Source organism: Vulpes vulpes, chromosome 6, assembly GCF_048418805.1.
Source record: "Vulpes vulpes isolate BD-2025 chromosome 6, VulVul3, whole genome shotgun sequence".
In the NCBI taxonomy this organism is placed as follows: Eukaryota; Metazoa; Chordata; class Mammalia; order Carnivora; family Canidae; genus Vulpes; species Vulpes vulpes.
Genome location: NC_132785.1, coordinates 63,159,420 through 63,177,595, shown reverse-complemented (window position 1 = coordinate 63,177,595; position 18,176 = coordinate 63,159,420). Strand labels below are relative to the sequence as shown.

The 18,176-nt window shown below is 55.4% G+C and overlaps 1 protein-coding gene and 1 long non-coding RNA gene across 9 annotated transcripts; one reads left to right on the top strand and one right to left on the bottom strand.

The window, feature by feature from the left end:
- Positions 1-549: 549 nt before the first annotated feature.
- CHGA (chromogranin A) lies at positions 550-12,030 on the bottom strand. Of its 8 annotated transcripts, none has more exons than XM_072761177.1 (8): positions 11,803-12,030; positions 11,036-11,082; positions 8,611-8,704; positions 7,730-7,798; positions 5,578-5,673; positions 4,051-4,470; positions 2,911-3,404; positions 550-1,030 (listed from the first exon to the last, which is right to left on the bottom strand). In XM_072761177.1, the coding sequence occupies exons 1-8, from the start codon at positions 11,846-11,848 to the stop codon at positions 947-949; spliced, it is 1,350 nt and encodes a 449-aa protein (XP_072617278.1). In that variant the 5' UTR covers positions 11,849-12,030; the 3' UTR covers positions 550-946. The 8 variants fall into 8 exon arrangements, with proteins under 8 accessions (XP_072617278.1, XP_072617275.1, XP_072617279.1 ...); XM_072761174.1 differs by having other exon boundaries at positions 4,045-4,470; positions 8,605-8,704; positions 11,803-12,011; XM_072761178.1 differs by having other exon boundaries at positions 2,971-3,404; positions 4,045-4,470; positions 8,605-8,704; positions 11,803-12,011.
- A 2,673-nt stretch (positions 12,031-14,703) lies between these two features.
- On the top strand, positions 14,704-16,790 carry LOC112909595 (uncharacterized). The gene is made up of 2 exons (XR_003233131.2): positions 14,704-14,840; positions 16,181-16,790. It is a non-coding gene; the product is annotated as an uncharacterized lncRNA (long non-coding RNA).
- The last annotated feature ends 1,386 nt before the right edge of the window (positions 16,791-18,176 follow it).

Sequence of the window (18,176 nt, the reverse complement as noted above, 5' to 3'; positions counted from 1 at the left end):
CTTCGGGGTGGGTTATTTCAGGGACAAGGGGACCTCTTGTTTTCTCTGTTAACTGGCCTCGGTAGCAGGTGTTTTGATACCTGACTGCCTGGTGGAACACGGTTGATGTGTCATTTCTGTCACTGTTGGGGGTGGAGCACACCCTTGAAATGTGTGAAGACATAGACGTCTTATGGCACCAGCTCTTCGTGGGGGTGTCCCTCTGTGCCTCGGGGTGCTTAGCAGCCGCAGTGGGCACCCCCCGCCAGCCTCATCAGTGAGGCCTAAAGGTGGCCAAGACCCTTCATGGATTCATGTCATCATCGTCATGGTTTTGTGGCCCTGGGCCCTTTGAATCCCTGTCACCATCTAATGAGGAAATAAGTATTCCATTTTTCAAATGAAGAGACTGACGTCCAGGGATGCAAAGTCGCGGACCCAGAGTCCCAGGCTAAAAAAGTAACCCAGAAAGGATTTGCTCCAGGGAAGTAAACCTCCCCTTGTCCCTTTGCCTGAATCCAACCCATCTCACCCTCCCCCACTCTGAGTCAAGAGGGGGAAACCGTCACAGAAACCAGAAGAGCCCAGAGCAGATTTATTTTTCCTTAGATAAATTTTGTAAAGAATATATTAGGAATCCTCAGCTTTCACCAAAAGGTTAGAAGTTATTGCAGTTGCACCCAATGGCTCTGACGGTGGGAAGGAAACTTCTAGAAATCTGCTTGTGTCTCGCGAGAAAAGACAACCGGTTAAAGTCGTGGAGGGGTCCGCCCTTGCAGAGGGGCGCACAGGGGCAGGAATTGGGAGCAGGAGGAAAGGGGTGAGGGGGTCAGGGTGGCCTGGGTTTTGGGCAGGCTGCAGCGGTCTCCCTAACAGCAGCCGTACCTGGCCAGGACCTGCAGGGGGAACAACAGAGCCAGGACCACCGGCTGCCTTGGGGCCCTGGGTGGGGGGGCTGGCCGGCGGGTCAACCCCGCCGCAGCGCCTGCAGCTGCTGGGCCACCTTCTCCAGCTCTGCCTCGATGGTCGTCAGGGTCTCCAGCTCCTGGTCCTAGGAGAGAACAAACGAACATCAGGTCAGGCCAGGACAGGCAGGCGGCGTGGAGGGCGCGGTCCTCCAGCCTGGCTGTGCCGTGGCCGCTGTGTGGTCTCAGATGGGTAGCTCGGCCTCTCTGCTCCATTCACACCGTGGGGACAGAGATGCTGCCCTGCTGGGGTTACTGGGGGTTACTGTGCAGAGAACTGGAGGGGACAGGGCCTGCCTCCACCACCCCCGGTGGCCTCCTCCCTGGTGGCTCTGGGCGAACCCAGGGAACACAAAGCCTCCAGTGCTCCTCCTGGCCTGAGGGGCTGTGGGGATACGGGAGCTGCCCGGCCTCTACCTGCTGGGGGCTGGGCCTGGATCCTTAGCCCCAGTCACAGGGGCCCCAAGCTCTGGCTGCCAGGGTGGTGCCAGGCAGGGCAGCCCTTCGTGAGCCGTGCTCTGTGCTGCAGCCTCGGGGAACTGCCAGGACCCCCGGAGCTGGGACCAGTGCCCACACACCTGGGACTTGGAGCCGCAGTTAGGGAAAGCCATGCCCCCCCCCCCGGTGGTGACCTTGGGCAGGACATGGAGTAATCCACCGGGCCATGGTTAGGGGCCCTAGAGCTTCTGTCTTGGAGCAGCCCCTGGGGCGTGAGTTTCTGTGATGCTGGAGCATTTCTGAGGAGACCCTGGGGCTGGTGGAGAGGAGGCCCTGCCCTGCCCTCGTGGCTCTGGGGTCCCCATTTCTCTGCCTGGCAGCCCAGGGATTGCTCTGCCTATGGAGACAGGAAGCTGGCAGGCCCCTCACGGCACTCCACTGTCTCCAGCTTCTGGGGGGGGGGGGGGGGGGGGACCTGGGAGGTGCCCAGGCTTGTTTTGGACCAAAGCTAGGTGGGGGCAGTTTCCTGGGGATGCATCCTGGTTCCGGCTGCCAAGGAGGTACCACGAACCTGGTCACAGCCCAGAAAGATGGTTGGGACCTGAGGAAGGAGCCACGTCTGTGTCAGGATGGGCAGACGGCACTGGGGCCATGGAGAGGTCCCTGCCCTGCAGGGCAGCAAGGGCTGGACCACAGACCCCAAAGGCCACCTCCAGCTGTAGGGCAGTGTCGCCAGCCTGCCGGGGACCCAGCTTCCGCCTCCTCACCTCTGCAGCTACGTCCCAGCACACCATTGAACTAACGGGGTAGCCCTGCCCGTAGCCAGGCTGTGAATGCTCCTATATTCCGACCACAACAATGAGGTGAGCAAGGAAGGTCACCTTGCTCCCATTTCTCAGATGGGGGAAACAGAAGCTCAGAGAAGGGGAATGACCTGCCCAAAGTCACACAGCTGGCAAGAGGCAGAACCCAGGTCTTCTGGGGCCTCCGTGCCTCCCTCACCCCTCCCCACCAGGCCTGAGGTACTGTGGCCGGCCCTGCCACAGGAGAGGAGGCAGGATCTGAACCTAGGGGGAAAGTGTGCCTCCCAGTAGGGGTGTTGCTGGATCACTGTGTGCAGGGGCTTCCCTGGCCTCCCCGTCCCTAGGGCCCCCGAGCCTGGCCCTACCCTCTCGGGGCCAGTGGGGCCTCCCCAGGCCGGTCCCTGCCTGGCGCTTTCCGTTCAGAGCTCCCTCTGCGCAGCTGCACTCACTCCAGCCCCTCCCGCTGCGGGACAGAGACCTACCCGCCCCGGAACATTGCCCCAAGCCGCCTGCAGCCTGTGAGCCAGACTTCACTCACCCCCCCACCCCCTGCCCTCCCCGCCCTGCCCCGCTCCCCAGAGCCCCCCACCCCGCCCCATCTGTATGCCTCTTCGGGCTCAGACCCCCGAGGACTGGCCATGTCCCCTCCGCGGGGCAGGACCGCACATCTGGCTGGCCCACATTCTGGAGGCCTGGCCTGGGGCTGGAGTCCGCCCCGTACCAACCTCTGGCCTGCGGTTGGCGCTGCCCTCCTCCTCCTTCTTCTCCTCCACATAGCCGCGCACCTGGAGGGGCAGACTCGCCTCCACGCTGTCCTCCCGGGAGGTCGGCCTCCAGCCTCGACGCAGCGGCAGCCCAGGCCCCCTGAAGTCATAGGCCCGGGCGCGGAAGGAGAGCTTCATGGAACGGTCGGGGTCGTCGTCCTCGTCCTCCCCCTGCAGCCCCTTCTTGGCCGTCAGCTCCTTGGCCAGCTGGTCCATCCTCCATCGCTTGGCACCCTCCCAGTCCTTGGAGAGCTGCTCCTCCTTCTGTTCCTGCTCCAGCTCCCTGTTCTTCCCGCCCCGGAAGAGGCCTCGAGGGGCCTCTGCCATCTCCTCCTCTTCCTCCTCCTCCTCCTCCTCCTGCCGGGAGTGCTCCCGCTCTCCCTCTCCCTCGGGGGGCCGAGCCTCCTTAGCCCCTGTCTTCCTGGCTTCGTCCACAGCCTGAGCCTCGGGCCAACCTGGAGCAGGTGGTGCACAAGAGCAATAGAATGAAGGCGGGAGCACCGCCCTGGCCCCTGCCGCTCCCCAGGGCCTGTGGCCATTGCTGGGACCGCAGACCACAGCCAGATCCAGCCCAGCCTCCCCGTGATGATCCTACTTGGAGGCAAAGGCCGTCTTGATATCGCACTTTGCAAGAGCCTCTCAAAGCTCAGAGGCAGGTTGGCCAGAGCCTGCGTGTTCTATGGGCCCCTCCTCCCAGAAGTCCCTGATCACGGGGCCCCAGCTGGGGAGCCAGGAAGGTCCCTGACAAGGCCCCCTGAGGAGCCAGCAGCTCCCCTAGACCCTGGGTGAAGCTGACACTGTCCCCCAGCCCAGCCCGTTTTCACCTGTCCCTCTGTTCCCACTCACCCTCTCGTCTCCTGGGTTGGAGGGGAGGGGCCGTGTAGAATAGTGAGAGATGCAGGGTTTGGAGTCACACAAACCTGGGCTGGAATCTCTGCTTTTACTACAAATCAGCTGCGTGAGCTTGGGCAGATTACTTAACCTCTCCGAGCCCGTTTTCCATGTGGAAAAGAGCTAATACCGACCTCCCAGGATTGCAGTGGAGGTGGAATGAGAGTGTGGATGAGCCCCCTCCCCCTCAGGCATCATACATACTCTCACCCCTGTGGGTCTCCTGGTGGCCGAGGCTTGGGTGGGGATTAAGTGCCTCCGTGGGGTTTTCTTCCTCAGTCGCAGCCTTCTCTCCAGTCTCCTCCTCTTCCTCCTCCTCCTCTCGCTTTGCCTGCTGCCCTTGCTCTGCATCCGGGCCCTTCTCTGTGTCTACCAGGCCCTGAGAGAGGCCCTCGCTGTCTTCCTCGGCCTGTGAGTCTGGGTGTTTCTGGCCAGGAAGGCTGGCTGGGGAGTGAGTGTTGGCAGCCTCCTGCTGCCCTGGGGCCTGGCTGTCCCCCTCGACCTGGGGCCCTTGTCCAGGCTCCTGGGAGGCTTGGGGCCTGGCTCCGTCTGTGTCTCCATCATTCTCTGTCTCTTTAGGATCCTCTCTTTTCTCCACAGCATCCTTGGGGGATGCCTCTCCCGTCACCTCTGCAGAAACAACAGGCCCTGAGGACCAGGCTGCACCTGGGGTCTCCCCCGATTTCAGAACTCAGTCATTGAATCTCTGGGCTTCCAGTGAGTCCCACCTGAGACACTCATGACAATTAGTGTTACCTGCTCCATGTCTGGGTCTGACCCCAGCACAATGGGTATGTGTTTCTTTCTTTGTAATTCTACTTCTTAAAGCAGGAAGTGATTTAAAAAAAATAAAGACCTTGAAAATGATCCCAGAACTAAAAATTAGGACATCAGCTGAATTGCTATGTGATCTTGAGCAAGTGCCTTAACCTCTCTGTGTAAGAGGCACCAGTGCTGCAGCTTTGTTCTCCCCTCCACATGAGCTTCTCTGCCTTGAGTGTCCTTTGGAAGTGCTCCATCCCTAACTGTATGGGTTCGTTAAAAGGCATTTTCTGGTGGCTGCCTTGAAGGTACCTTTTAACCAGGAAAAGTAAACCCAGCACTGTAACCAAGTACATTCCACCACTTGACTCTGGGCCCCCAGGTCCAAGTGTCCCCATCCTATCTACAGAAACGCTGCCCGACCCGTGGACAGGCACGGTGACCTGTCCATGCTCACTGTCTGTAAGCAGCAGGGCCTCCAAGTGCCACATGCAGGTGACGCATAGCTGCCTCCCCAAATGGAAGCCCTCAGAGACCCCTGATCCTTGGAACTGGCCTGTCCCCCAACCTTCCACATGCAAAGGGCAGGCCCAGCGGAGGTGGTTTGTGGCTGTTGCCAAGCGGGAGGACAAGTCCTGGGGCATCCCCCGTGACCTAAGTCATGATCTCTTTGACCTTAGAAGCTCTCTGGCTTCAAGAAAGATGATCCAGGTTCATTTAGTGTTTGAGTCTGGGATCCTCATACAACAGGACTGATGCTGAGGCACCACCAGATCCCGGGGGACAGGTGCATCTGTAGTGATGCTGCTTAAAGCACGCTGGGCCTCAGTTTCTCCATTTGTGCAGGACAGATTAAAATGAGAGCTAGCTGCCTGACAGGCCCTAACGGAGGGGCTCCTTAACCCCTCCCAATCCTTATAAGTACAGCTCCTACATCCTCTCTCCCCCACTTCTGGCTAGACTGGCGGCACTGACCTTTCTGCTCGGCCTGGTCATTCTGCTTGTCAGGAGCCTCTGCGAGTCCATCCTCAGAACCGCTGTGTTTCTTCTGATGTGCCCTCTCCTTGGCACCTGGTATGAGAGAAGGAGGGGAAAAAAAGAAAAAAAGAACAAAGTCCAACTTGGCCAAGCCCAGCCCTGGCATATTTGCAAGTGACGGCATCCCTTTACTTCTGTAAACCAGGCACGTGGCACTCCAGGCCTGCCCGGTGGGATGAGTCAGCGCCAAGTCTGGGGGCAGGGGTGCTAGCTCCCCGCCCCCTCCCAGCCAGGGCCCGTCGCAGCCACAGCCCCTCTCCACGCACACATTTCTCCTACCTGGGAAACGAGGATAAGCCTCGCCTGCTGCCTCCAACAGCAACAAAGATGGAGCCGAGGGTCCGGGGAGCAGAGCGTGAGGGCCCCTCAGTACTGACTGGTAGGACCCCTCCTACCAGGTCCCTCCAGGACCCTGTCAGGCCTGGTCCTTGGGCAGCAGCTGCCTGAGCTTCTGCCAGGATCCGCAGGCGGCCCTCTCCTTGCCTAGGCCCCGGGCTCCTGCCTCTGTCCCCACCTGTGCCCGCTTCCTGATGACGACCCCCTGGCCAGGCCACCTCTGCAGATGCTGCTGCAGTTTTCACCAGGCTGGGAATCCCTGGGGTGGGTGGAGGCGCCGGCACATCGGCTGTGGGCCGCAGACGCGGACCCCGGGTCACGCCTCCCAGTGGCTTGTTCCTCACCATGTGATGTGGGGTGGCGAGCTAGCTGAGGTGCGGGTGCCCACGAGACAGTCTGAGTGCAGAAGAGGGAGTGGATGGGAGGACGCCTGGGTGGGCAGACAGGCGGACACGTAGCCTCATCCCGTACTCTTACTAGAGAGCAGTGATGCGCGTGCGCATCGAGAAGGTTCGTGTTGGACACGCACATCCATGTGTGCAGACACACCAGGACACGTACCCCTGGAACAGTCTCCATTGACTTGATTTAATTATTTAAATGTAATAAGTCAGTCATTCAATATTTAAGTTTTAAATTATCATATTGCAATAAAATATTTAATGTTTAGCTAAAAAAAACCCACCAGGGTCAATGAAGATGAAATGGATGAGACAGGCGGTGGTAGCCAGGCCCCAGCCAGCACCGCGCCAGGCACTCACTTTAGGCTCCCGGTGGCCGCGTGACCGGGTGCCTGCCGTCCATTCGCACTCGTGGAGGGTCTTCCCGTGGGCCCTAGACTGAAGCCTTCCCGGAGCCGAAGCAGCTTGCGCGCCTCCCACCTCACTGCACCCACAGAAACCCAGCCCCGAAAGTGAGTCCTCACTTCGGTGGACGTAGATGCAGATCTCTGGCAGAGGGCCAGTGCCTGGGGAGAGGCACAGCGCCAGCGGCCACTTCCCACAGGGGCGTCACCTTGGAAAGATGCAAGGCCAGGACCCATCTTTTTTCAATGTACCAGGGACATCTCTGTGACTCACATGAACCACATGTGAAGGAATCTGGGAAGCAATCTGGGCATGAGCATCCACGGGATGACATCAGCCTAACTCTCCATCCCAGCATCCTATCTGGGTTCTGCTTGCATATCCTCAGTGACAAGATGCTCACTACCCCCACAAAGTCACTCCATTCCCAAGAGTATCACTGGATGTTTCTGAATCTCTGAGAGAAAAACATACTCGACTCTAAAACATGCTGAGAGTCTGGTCTGTGTTTTGGGGGCAAGCAAGACCTTGCTTTCCCCATCTACTCCTTGAATAGAAGCTCACAAGTGGTAATGGGCCCCTCCTTTTTCCTGGAGACCAATTTGCTTTTCAGTTAACAGAGGAAAGGGATCTTCTCTGCAACGTAGTCTTAAAAGTACCCCCACCGAGATGACTCATACCCAGAGACAGCAGGGTATCAGGAGAGCTACATCTTGGCATGTCCTTAACTTACTGTGTGACCTTGGACAAGTCACTCAACCTCTCTGGGCTTTTATCTCTTTAACTGTATCAATGACAAATTGGGACAGGGAAGAGCCCACCTTCCTCCTCTATGTTGGCAGGGAAATAACAGTCAGAGAGAAATAGGACCTTGCTCAAACTTCCATCCTGGTTTTCTATCAATTACTGGAATTTATCCAGATTCCTATGCAGAGACTGGAAAATACCTTGGAGAGCAAGGTCTTGGAGCTCTTTCAGCAAATTCTGATGTCGCAGGATTGAGAGGATCCGTTCATCTGCAAGGAGGGAGAGTCGTTATGAGTGGTTTCCAGAGAACAGACGAGAAAGAGATTACCATCAATTTTCAGCTGAGCACAAGTTTATTTTGGAAACTGAAAACCTGGGGAGCAGCCGCAAGATTGCATCTTGAGATACACAGTGGAACTGGCTGCCCTCCCAACGTCACTGCTTCCTACGGCCTCAAGAGGTCAGGCACCAGCCCAGCGCCCAGGCCTCCGCGGGAGAGCCAGGCCCTCAGGTGTGGCCGGGGTTGTCTCTACACCGTGTTCTACCCTTTCTTGACTTTTCTATCCGTTGGTTTCTGACTCTTCCTGGACGGTCCGCCCCCAGTGCTAATGGTGGACCCTCCAACAGCTGGGCAAGACTCAACTGCTCAGTTGGAAACACTCCGTCCTTGTCATGCCCACAACACTCCTTTCCTCATCACAAACCTACAGACTATCTGCCGGGCACCAGCTGTTCTTGGCTCTGGAGATATCATAACACAACATCTCTGTCCACAGGGTAGACCAGGTGGCCTGCTGCTCCGGCCCTGGTTTCATTCCACCCAGAATTCTAGTTAATTGTGTTCCTATCTGTTCTATCTGCTGGTCTGCAAGCTCCAGGAGCTGTGACAAACCCCCCCCCCCCACCCCATACCACTTCAACACTAGCACAAGCCCAACCAGGGCAGGCACTTGATGGTGACTGTTGAATTAAATCATTGAATTCTGCCAAAAGCCACAGACCTGTATCCTCACCTCCCAGCCCCAGGGGCAGTGCGCCGCCACCCCCACCCCCACCCCGCCGCCCCCAGCCTTGCCTGTACCTCCTCGGAGTGTTTCAAAACACTCCTGGCTGACGGGCATGGGACTGGGCTTGGAGAGTGTGTCAGAGATGACCTCAACGATGCACTTCATCACCTAGGAAGAGAGTGGGGGCACACTGGGGCTGGTTTGTGTTTGGGGCTCAGCTCCAGGACAAATTCCTAATGAGAACATAGGACCATTTGCTTTTGTCTTCAGGAGTCCCTGGATGCCTGTCTCAGGTGCACAGCTCTGCATTCCCAGCCAGACAATAAGAGCAATAATAGAAACCCCTTAGATGGTGTTTGCCATGTGCCAGGCACTCTAATGATATAGCCAGCAGGTAACCCCTCAAAGGTGAGACATGGTGGGAGCTGAGTACTGGGTACCCAGTACCACATGTCTCTCTAACGATGGGGAAGCTGCTCCTGGGCATTAAGGTATGTCTTTTAGAAGTACATTAGTCTTGCAGGTGCCTCAAAGGTCAACTACCTCCAGGAAGTACTTCTGGACAGCCCAGAGAGCAAAGACTTTCCCTAGCTCTACCCTGTCTGGAAACAGGACTTGGGTCACTCTCTCCCAAAATCCATGGTGTTGTTACACGCAGGGAGTGACAGCCTCATGGTCTGGATTTATATTTACCCTGGGGATAAGTCCTGTGGCTGGATGTGGGCTCACATCAGCTACATCTGGGTGCCTGCCCCAGGCCAACAGCAGCCATATCTCTGAACGTTTTGTCCAGTGCCCAGCAAGGTGCAGTGGGTAATTAGGCAGCTGATACATGGATATTTGAAGGTAGTGGCAGCTGCCATGCTGTATCCACACTGGGTGATCTTGAACATATGACTTGACCTCTCTGAGCCTCAACTTTCTCATTTGTAAAATGAGAGCAAGAAGACTTTTCCAACTCCTCTCCCAGGGTGATCAGACACAGATGGGAAAACACTCTATAAAGTGTGAAGTGCCACACACACCAAGGGAGGGATTCACAACTCTCCACCTGCTTTGGCTGCCTAGAGCAGGGCAGAGAAGCAGGAGGTGTCAGACATGCATTAGGCAATGCTGGTAGGGAGTGAGGGGGTGGCAGGCTGTGTTTATGTCATGCCAAAGCAACCCATCCAAAAATTGAGGATGGCAAACTGGCAAACAGGCGCTTCAGTAGTCACAGCATCACAGGATTGAATATTTAGGTCTTCACTAGCTGTTATGGTGCCCCTGACCCCAGGCTGCTGGGTCCAGTATGGTGACCATGAAGGATCTGGTAGGAAGGGCCCTGCAGCCTGTACCCTGCCTCCCGCTGTAGCTGTCGACCTTACACTGGGAATATCAGATGATCAGCAGTCCATGAGGATAGACTTTGGGAGAGAGAAATTGGGTATGGGTCCAAAGAATAATAAGGAGCTCAGAGGGGAAGCTCTAGGTGCCCATTTACCGAGGACCTGCTATTTGCCAGGTGCCTTACATCTATGATTCCTACACTCACAATTTCCCTCAAGGGAAATACTATAGATGGATAAAGGGGCAGCTCAGAAAAATTAAGGAATTTTACCAAAACCACACAGTGGTAGAGGCCCACATATAGGCCTGTCTGCAAGGAAAACACATGAAATATAACTGAGCAAATAGAGGTTGAAATTGCTTTGATGTTTTGGGTTTAACCATAGCCCCTCTGGAATGGAAGAAAACAGGCCCTGAAAAGGTAGAAATGTATCAGAGTTGCAAGTGAGGGTCTGTGAGCACCAGAGACTGGAGAAAGAACCCCAGCCCAGACATGAATGACTTCCAAGTACACACCCAACAGAGATCGTCTCACTGGCTACAGGTTCCCACTAGTATCTCCTAAGGCCCTTTCCTGGCTGACGTCTACCATCAGCCCCAATGGCCAGGCCTCTGGGTGCAGAAGCCATGGTCAAGAGTGTTTTTTTCGTGGCCTTTGGGAGAGCTGGGGCCAGAGGGCCTATGCAGCCCGGGGTGGGGGCGGGGGCGAGAGGGGGGGCTGGTGGTGGTGGGGGGGGATTGCTGGCAGAGCCTGAGGAGGAGGAGAAGCTCAAAGAGGGAAGCCAGAGCCAGAAAAGTGAAGACCATTCTTGCAGGTCTGCGGACAACCATAACCACAGAGAAGTGCCCCCCAGCAGCTCATGCAGGGCCTGCAGATTTGGAGCATTCACAGCAACAAGCCTGGCATCTTGGCCCAGTAGCTAAGAGCCAGGCCCCATCGGCAGCATACCCAGCTCAGAAGAAGCTGGGGAAGTCCCCACAGCGGGATGGCAGGGAAATCTAGCAATCTTTGATATCTTCTTTTACAAGCTGTCCCCAGGCTCAGCAGCCGCAGTGCTGGCTCTTGGCTTTATGCCAGACTCTCTCCTGCAGCTGACCAAAACCTGGCTGTGAGGTGTTCACGGGGGCCTCCCACCCACTACCCTGGGGCATTCCCGTACCCCTTCTTACCTCAGTGTCCCCTTTATTCATCGGGCTGCTCACAGGAAGGGCAATGGCTGGGAAGAGAAGGAGAGAGCTGGGGTCATGCCTCTGCTCCAAGAGGAGAGCCCAGTCCTTCCCGACTGGGTTCATAGGGGCCCATCCAGCCCCGTGCTCTCCTTCAAAACTCCCCCCACTGAGATGCTGGGGTGCTGGGGTTGGTTTTGTTTCCCTTCCCTGGCTGCTGCCCCCAGGGGGATGGTCCCCGGGCGCTGCACTGAGCTCCCTGACCTCCCCTTGGGAAAGCTCCTGCTCTGGGTTTGTGGGAGGTGGGGGAGGCGGAAGGCAGGGCCATGAAATCAAGGCCAGTGGCTGAGTGGGGCTGGGGTGGGGAAGGAGGCGGGAGAGGAACAGGGACCGCGGAGGCCGAGGGCTGTGAGCGGTGAGGAGAGGGGCAGCCCAGAGCCGGGAGGCGGGAGGGCGGGAGCCGCGGCGGTGTCCCACCTCCCCCATGACCTTGCGCGGCAGGCGCGGAGCGGGGCCGGCCCCGAGGCGCTCGAGACGGGGCTCGAGAGGGGGCGCCAGGGGGCCCTACGGCGGCTCCCACAGCAGGTCGGGGGGGCGGCGGCTCCGCGGGGTCCGGGGCAGCGGGGCGCTGTCCGCGGTGCTGAACGCTCGCCGCGCGGGAGGCGGGAGGCGGGAGGCGGGAGGCGGGGGACCGGGGACGGGGGACGGGGGACGGGGGACCGGGCCGGGCCGGGCCTGGGGGCGGCGGGCGGGGCCCCGCGCTCGCTCACCTTGCCCGGCGCACAGCAGAAGGGCCAGGACGGCGGCGGAGCGCATGGCGAGCCCGAGGCCCGGGCGGCGGGCACCCTGGCGAGGGTTGGCGGCTCGCGCGGCCTGGGAGCGGGTTGCAGCGGCGCGGGCGCGACCGGGGGCGCAGGGCTCAGCTTCCCAGTGCGCGGCGCCGTCGGCCACCCGCCTCCTCTCCGCGGCGCGCCGGGGCTGCAGGAGCTTATATGCCCCGGCCCGGAAGTGACGTCATCGCGCCGCCCCCCGGGGGTCCGGCCGCGGCTCGCTCCGCCTTCGGGCTCGCTCCTCGTGCTCGGGCCCCGCCGCCCGCCGCCCGCCGCCCGGCGCTCCCGCCCCGCACCCTCCGACGGTCCCGCCGGCCTGCTGGGTCCGTGGGCGGGTCGTTCCCAGGCCCCCCGCGCGCCCCGAGGCCCCCGCCGGCCCTACGCGCCGCTTTATGCTTCTGAGACTCCCTCCGCGGGGACGGGGGCGGGGACCGGGACGGGTACGGAGACCGGGACGGGGACGGGGACCGGGGCGGGGACGGGGACCGGGACGGGGACGGGGACCGGGACGGGGACCGGGACGGGGACGGGGACCGGGGGCGGGGACCGGGACGGGGACCGGGACGGGGGCGGGGACCAGGACGGGGACGGGGAAGCTGAGCCTCCAGCGCCACTGGACCGGGACGGGGACGGGGGGCGGGGACCGGGGCTGGGGCGCCCCCCATCTCGGAGCCCGAGGCCTCCCCGCCGCCCGCCGCTCCCTCACACCTAGAGGGCCGCGGAGAGGCCTCCCGACCCCTGCTTGGAGAAGGTCTCTCTTCTCCCAACACTGCCAACCCAGTTTCGGGCCTTAACAACCTTTTTTTAAAAAAAGGTTTCGTGTACTCATCCATGCGAGACGCAGAGAGAGGCAGAGACCCAGGCAGAGGGAGACGCGGGCTCCGTGCCGGGCCCGCTGCGGGACTCGACCCCGGGACCCCAGGACCGCGCCCTGGGCCGAAGGCGGACGCTCAGCGGCTGAGCCACCCGGGGCCCCACCGCCACAATTTGTAGCCGTGTCCATATTTATGTGTTCGAAAACGTTTGTTGGGCATCGCTCTCACAGTGCTGAGTGGAGCACCTGGCGCAGGGGAAACACAGCTCACAGATGACTCTTGAACCTATGGGTCGAGTTCGATCCAGGGATGAATGAGTGAACCCCAGACTCTGGCTCTCGTGGGCGCTGGCGAAGGAGGAATGGGGGACAGTTCTCGATAGCAAACCAAAATAGGAATTGTCTAAGGTCTGTCCATTAGCCCCAGTTCAGCCCCTCAGGATCGCCTTCCTGCTGCTGGTAACCTAACCCACTGTATATTTGAGAACAGCTCTCACATTTCTCTGAGCGTTAAGATCTGGGTGTTTTGTGCGTCGGGCTGATTTCTGGGTTTGTGTCCCTCTGCCCAGGACTCCATTGCTGCCCCCAACCTAGATGACACCTCAGAAGCCCTCTGCCACCTGACCCCGGTGCCATAGTGAACCTGGTATCTGGGCTACGGTTTGGCATCAGCTGGTGTTGTCCAGAGCCTCCTTCTTCCTGAGACACTCTCCCCACATCTGCTGCTACTATTCCCTGCTTCCTGCCCCACCCTGCGCCCACTCCTGCCCCTCAAGGAAGACCTGGCAGGAACTCAGAGGACACTGAAAGATCCTTTTCACGTATTTATTCTTTCATTCAGACACTATTTGTTTAGCACCTACTGTGTGCTTAGAACACCCTAAAACAGCACTCAGCTCTTCTAGGTGTGGAGGATACAGCAGTGAACAAATATCTGATTCTTACAGAGTTTACATTCTAAAGGGTGAAGACAGACAATGAAGAAGTAAAGAGGTAAAATACACAGTTGTCAAATGGGGACAAGTGCTATGGACAAAAATGAAGCAGGGAAGGGGGATGAGTGTGTTGGGGAGGGGTGGGGCTACGTTTAAAGTATATGCAGTATTCTAGGGTCTTTGTTGAGGCAGCTCCCTTTGTAAAGGGCAGTTCCCAGGGAAAGACCTCAGCTGAGCACTGACAATATATGCACCACGCCTTTCTGATGTGGGGTCGTCCTGAACGTGCTTGCAGAGGACGGTAACACATTTCCTCTCCCAAGGCCTATCACACAGACTTACTCATGTCCTGAGTATAGCAGTCCACGAACATTCATTGTGTGCCACAGTGTGTTTGACTAATGTACAGATATATTTCCTGGGCTTTTTTTGTTTGGTTGGTTTTGCTATTTTAAACAACAATCTTATACACAAACTCTGTGACATCTGTGATTATTTTGCATAATAGGTGAATTCCTCATATCTTTAAAAATGGATATTTTTAAGACTCGTTAGTACGCATTGCCCAACTGCCATGAAGAAGGTTGAACCACTTCCCAAGCAGAGTGGATTTCTTTCAAGGGAAATTTTTTTTTTTTTTTTTAAGATTTTATTTATTTATTTGTGAGAGAGAGAGAGAGAGGCAGAGACACAGGCAGAGGGAGAAGCAGGCTCCATGCAGGGAGCCCAACGTGGGACTCGATCCCCGGTCCCCAGGATCAGGCCCTGGGCTGAAGGCGGTACTAAACCGCTGAGCCACCCGGGCTGCCCTCAAGAGAAATTTGAGAGCCCATGCCACCCTTCCAAGAGCCTCAGTTCTCCAGGAGCCTGTTCCTGTTTATCCCGTGAAGCCGAGCATAACCAACCAGCAAAAATGTCTGAAACTAGGCTTCTAAGATGACAATGCCAGTAACTAGCACTTGCACTATGCTTTATAGCTCTTCAAAATGTTCACTTTTTTTTTTTTTTTTTTTTTTATTTATTTATGATAGTCACAGAGAGAGAGAGAGAGAGGCAGAGACACAGGCAGAGGGAGAAGCAGACTCCATGCACCGGGAGCCTGACGTGGGATTCGATCCCGGGGCCTCCGGGATCGCGCCCTGGGCCAAAGGCAGGCGCCAAACCGCTGCGCCACCCAGGGATCCCCAAAATGTTCACTTTTGAGCTCTTATGGCACCCCTCAGCCTAAGGTAAATGGAAGTTTCGATCCTACTTTGCAGATTTGGGAAATGAGACTCAGGATGTTAAAGTGACACATGACAAGTGAATGGTAAAATTGGATCTAGAACTTGTTTAGCCCAAATGCCCATGATTTCCCACATATTGTTACCTCTTCCTGGAATGCCTCCCAATGACCATCCCACTTTGTCCCCGATGGCTTGACGGGGATTTGAGGTAATTTAGGGTTTGAGGTAATTCCTCCCTCCTCTCTGCCTCCACAACACTTATCACAGAAGGTTGAATGTTTTGTCTTTCAATCCTTCTATCTCATTATGCTTTGAGATCTGTGGTGTTTGTTCTTCATCCTGATCATCTTGTGACCTCAGTCAGTTCTTGGCCTAGTACCGGGCACCTGGTAGGCACGATAGAAGAATTAAAGATAGAAAAATCTCACACCCCTTGATCTCCTCTTTGGGATTTGAGCTGGATTACTTAGGTAAGGATAAGCTGCTGGGGAAAGGGGGAACCTAAAATACAGTGGAGTAAAATGGGATCTCGTTTCTCCCATACACCACAGCCCAGAAGTAAACAGTGGTGTGGCTCTGTTGTTCTCAATATGAGATTTCTGTCTTTGCTACCAAGGTAGCTACTTAAGTTTTCAATATTTCTCTACCATGGCAAAGGGGACAAAGGATAGATGGAGGCCAAGCAGCTTCTTTGTAAGAATATGATAAAGAACTTGCCTGATCACTTCTCACAACCCATTGGCTAAAACTTAGGCACATGGACACACTTTGTTGAAAGGGAGGCTGGGCATCCATTGGGAGTGGTTCTGACTACTAAAAGAAGAGGGGATCCTGGGGGACAATTAATATTCCGTACTACTCAACTCTGGGGGATGATGACAAACACTAACCTTTGTAGAAACCTTGCTAAGAATTAGGCACTATCCTAAGCGTTTTTACATTAAAAGCCCTATGAGGTAGGTGCCATTATTATCCTTGCATACAGATAGAGTTCTGTAAGAGAATTAAGCCCAGGGGATCCCTGGGTGGCTCAGCGGTTTAGCGCCTGCCTTCCGCCCAGGGTGTGATCCTGGACTCCTGGGATCAAGTCCCACATCAGGCTCCCCTGCAGGGAGCCTGCTTCTCCCTCTGACTGTGTCTCTGCCTCTCTCTGTGTCTCTCATGAATAAATAAATAAAATCTTAAAAAGAGAGAGAGAGAGAGAAAATTAAGCCCAAATGTCCTAAGGCATTCAATATGTAATGAATTAATGTCTCTTGCATGCACCTGGAATAGTACTAATTATGCATTATCCTTGGGAGAATTGAGAATATAGCTGTTAAAATAATTTCTGTGTTTTGTAGTTCTGATGAGGAACCTACGCACCATCAATTGATACCTTTCAAGGAGTCATGGGTCTGATTTTTGTCTTTGGGTTCTCCCAAAAGCGGACCCTAAGACAAGGATTTGGTACACAGAGTTCATTTGGAAATGACCCCAAGAAGTACAAAGAGGGAGCAAGGAAGTAGACAAAGAAAGGAGAAGAGCCAATGAAGGGTATGGTGATGAGCCAGGCACCACTGAAGGCAGTCCCCTGCTGGGACTTGTTTGGAGACGGTGCAGAACGCATGTCAGAATTGTTCCACTGGTTGCAGAAAGCTGGAGTACTTACCTGTGGATTCCTTTCCTTTATGGAGGATCTCTCTTGGAGGCATGGATTTCCCAGCACTTCTGGTCTGTTCTGTGAAAGGGCGAAGCAAACTTCCATGGCCAAAAGGGCCAAGCAAAATTCCACGGCCAGAGAACACCTTCAGGCAGAGAACATTTGCAGCCTCTGGTGTGTAGGGGAACTGTCTATAGGCAACCTCCACGGTGGCCCGAGGGGACGTAGGTGGGACACTCACATCTGGTACAGGGCTTCCTACGTGTTATGTCATTGCATCCGTACAATAAACCTGTGGCTAATTATCAGTATCACTGCTCCTTATATACAGAAGTCAAAGCTCAGAGATATGGAGTGACTCTCTCAAGGTCACATGGCTGGGAAATGGTAGAGTCTGGGGGCCAGCCATCTACCTCTGGTCACTCCCTGCTCCTCTTTTTAGGCCCTAAGCCCTGGACCAGCCTACTTTTACAGGTCCCCATCAGCAACCCTACCAAAAAAAAAATATTACCTTCAGGCTTTCCTGGGCTTCTCATTGTTTGAGAAAGACAATTGACCTTTTGGCAACTTTAAGTGGATGAAGCTTGGAGAAACACTATTTTTTATTGCTGTAAGTGTATGCATACAACCTCCATTAAAGTCATGTCCTTGCTTTGTATACTCAGCTTTGGACAAGTTCCCTAGCCTCTATTTCTAATCAGGTCATTGCCCCCTGAACTACTCTTATCTTGATATTCTGGAGTTGCCTCTGGTTATAACAAGTACGGTTGTGTCCTTATTCTTTTTTTCCCCCAAACAAAAGTTCTTACTGTGACTCACCCCTACTGAAATGCAAAGACCTGGGACAGAAAGCCAAGATGTGGTTAACTCTTCATTAATTATGCAGTAAGAGGGAATCAGAAGAGTATAATATGCTCTGAAAGTGGGCTTAGCAGCCCATCTTAGCATCATGTTAGAGCTCAAGGGGGCGGTAGCTCTCAATGTACTCACTGCTCACTGGTTCCCCCTGACAGTTTCCCAGATCGCTGTCAAATTTTGATTCATGCATGAAATGTGTTTTGGTTATAGCTAAGTATATACAGACATACCTTGAAGATATTGTGGGTTCAGTTCCAGGCCACTGCAATAAAGTGAGTGAATGAGTTTTTCAGTTTTCCAGTGCATATAAGTTGTTTGCACCATACTGTAGTCTATATGAAGTGTTCAGTAGCATTATATCTAAAAAGAACTTTAAAAAACCAATATATATACCTTAATTTAAAAATACTTTACTGCTAAAAGATGCTGACCATCATCTGAACTTTCAGCAAGTAATGGGGAGTCCTGCATTGTTGTTGATGCCTGCTGACTGATCAGGGTTGTGGGGGCTGAAGGTGGCTAGCTCTGACGATTTGTTAAAATAAGAGTGAAGTTTGTCTCATTGACTTTTCCTTTCACGAATGATTTCTCTGTAGCATGTGATGCTGTTTCTTTCAAAATTGGATTCAATCCTCTCAAACCTTGCAGCTGCTTTATCAACTCAGGTTATGTAATATTCTGAATCTTTTGTTGTCATTTCAGCAGTCTTCACAGCCTCTTCACCAGGAGTACATTGCATTGCAACAAATCACATTCTTATGGCACCTGGCTGGCTCAGTCAAGGAGCATGCATCTCTTGATCTCGGTGTTGTGAGTTGGAACCCCATGTTGGATGTAGA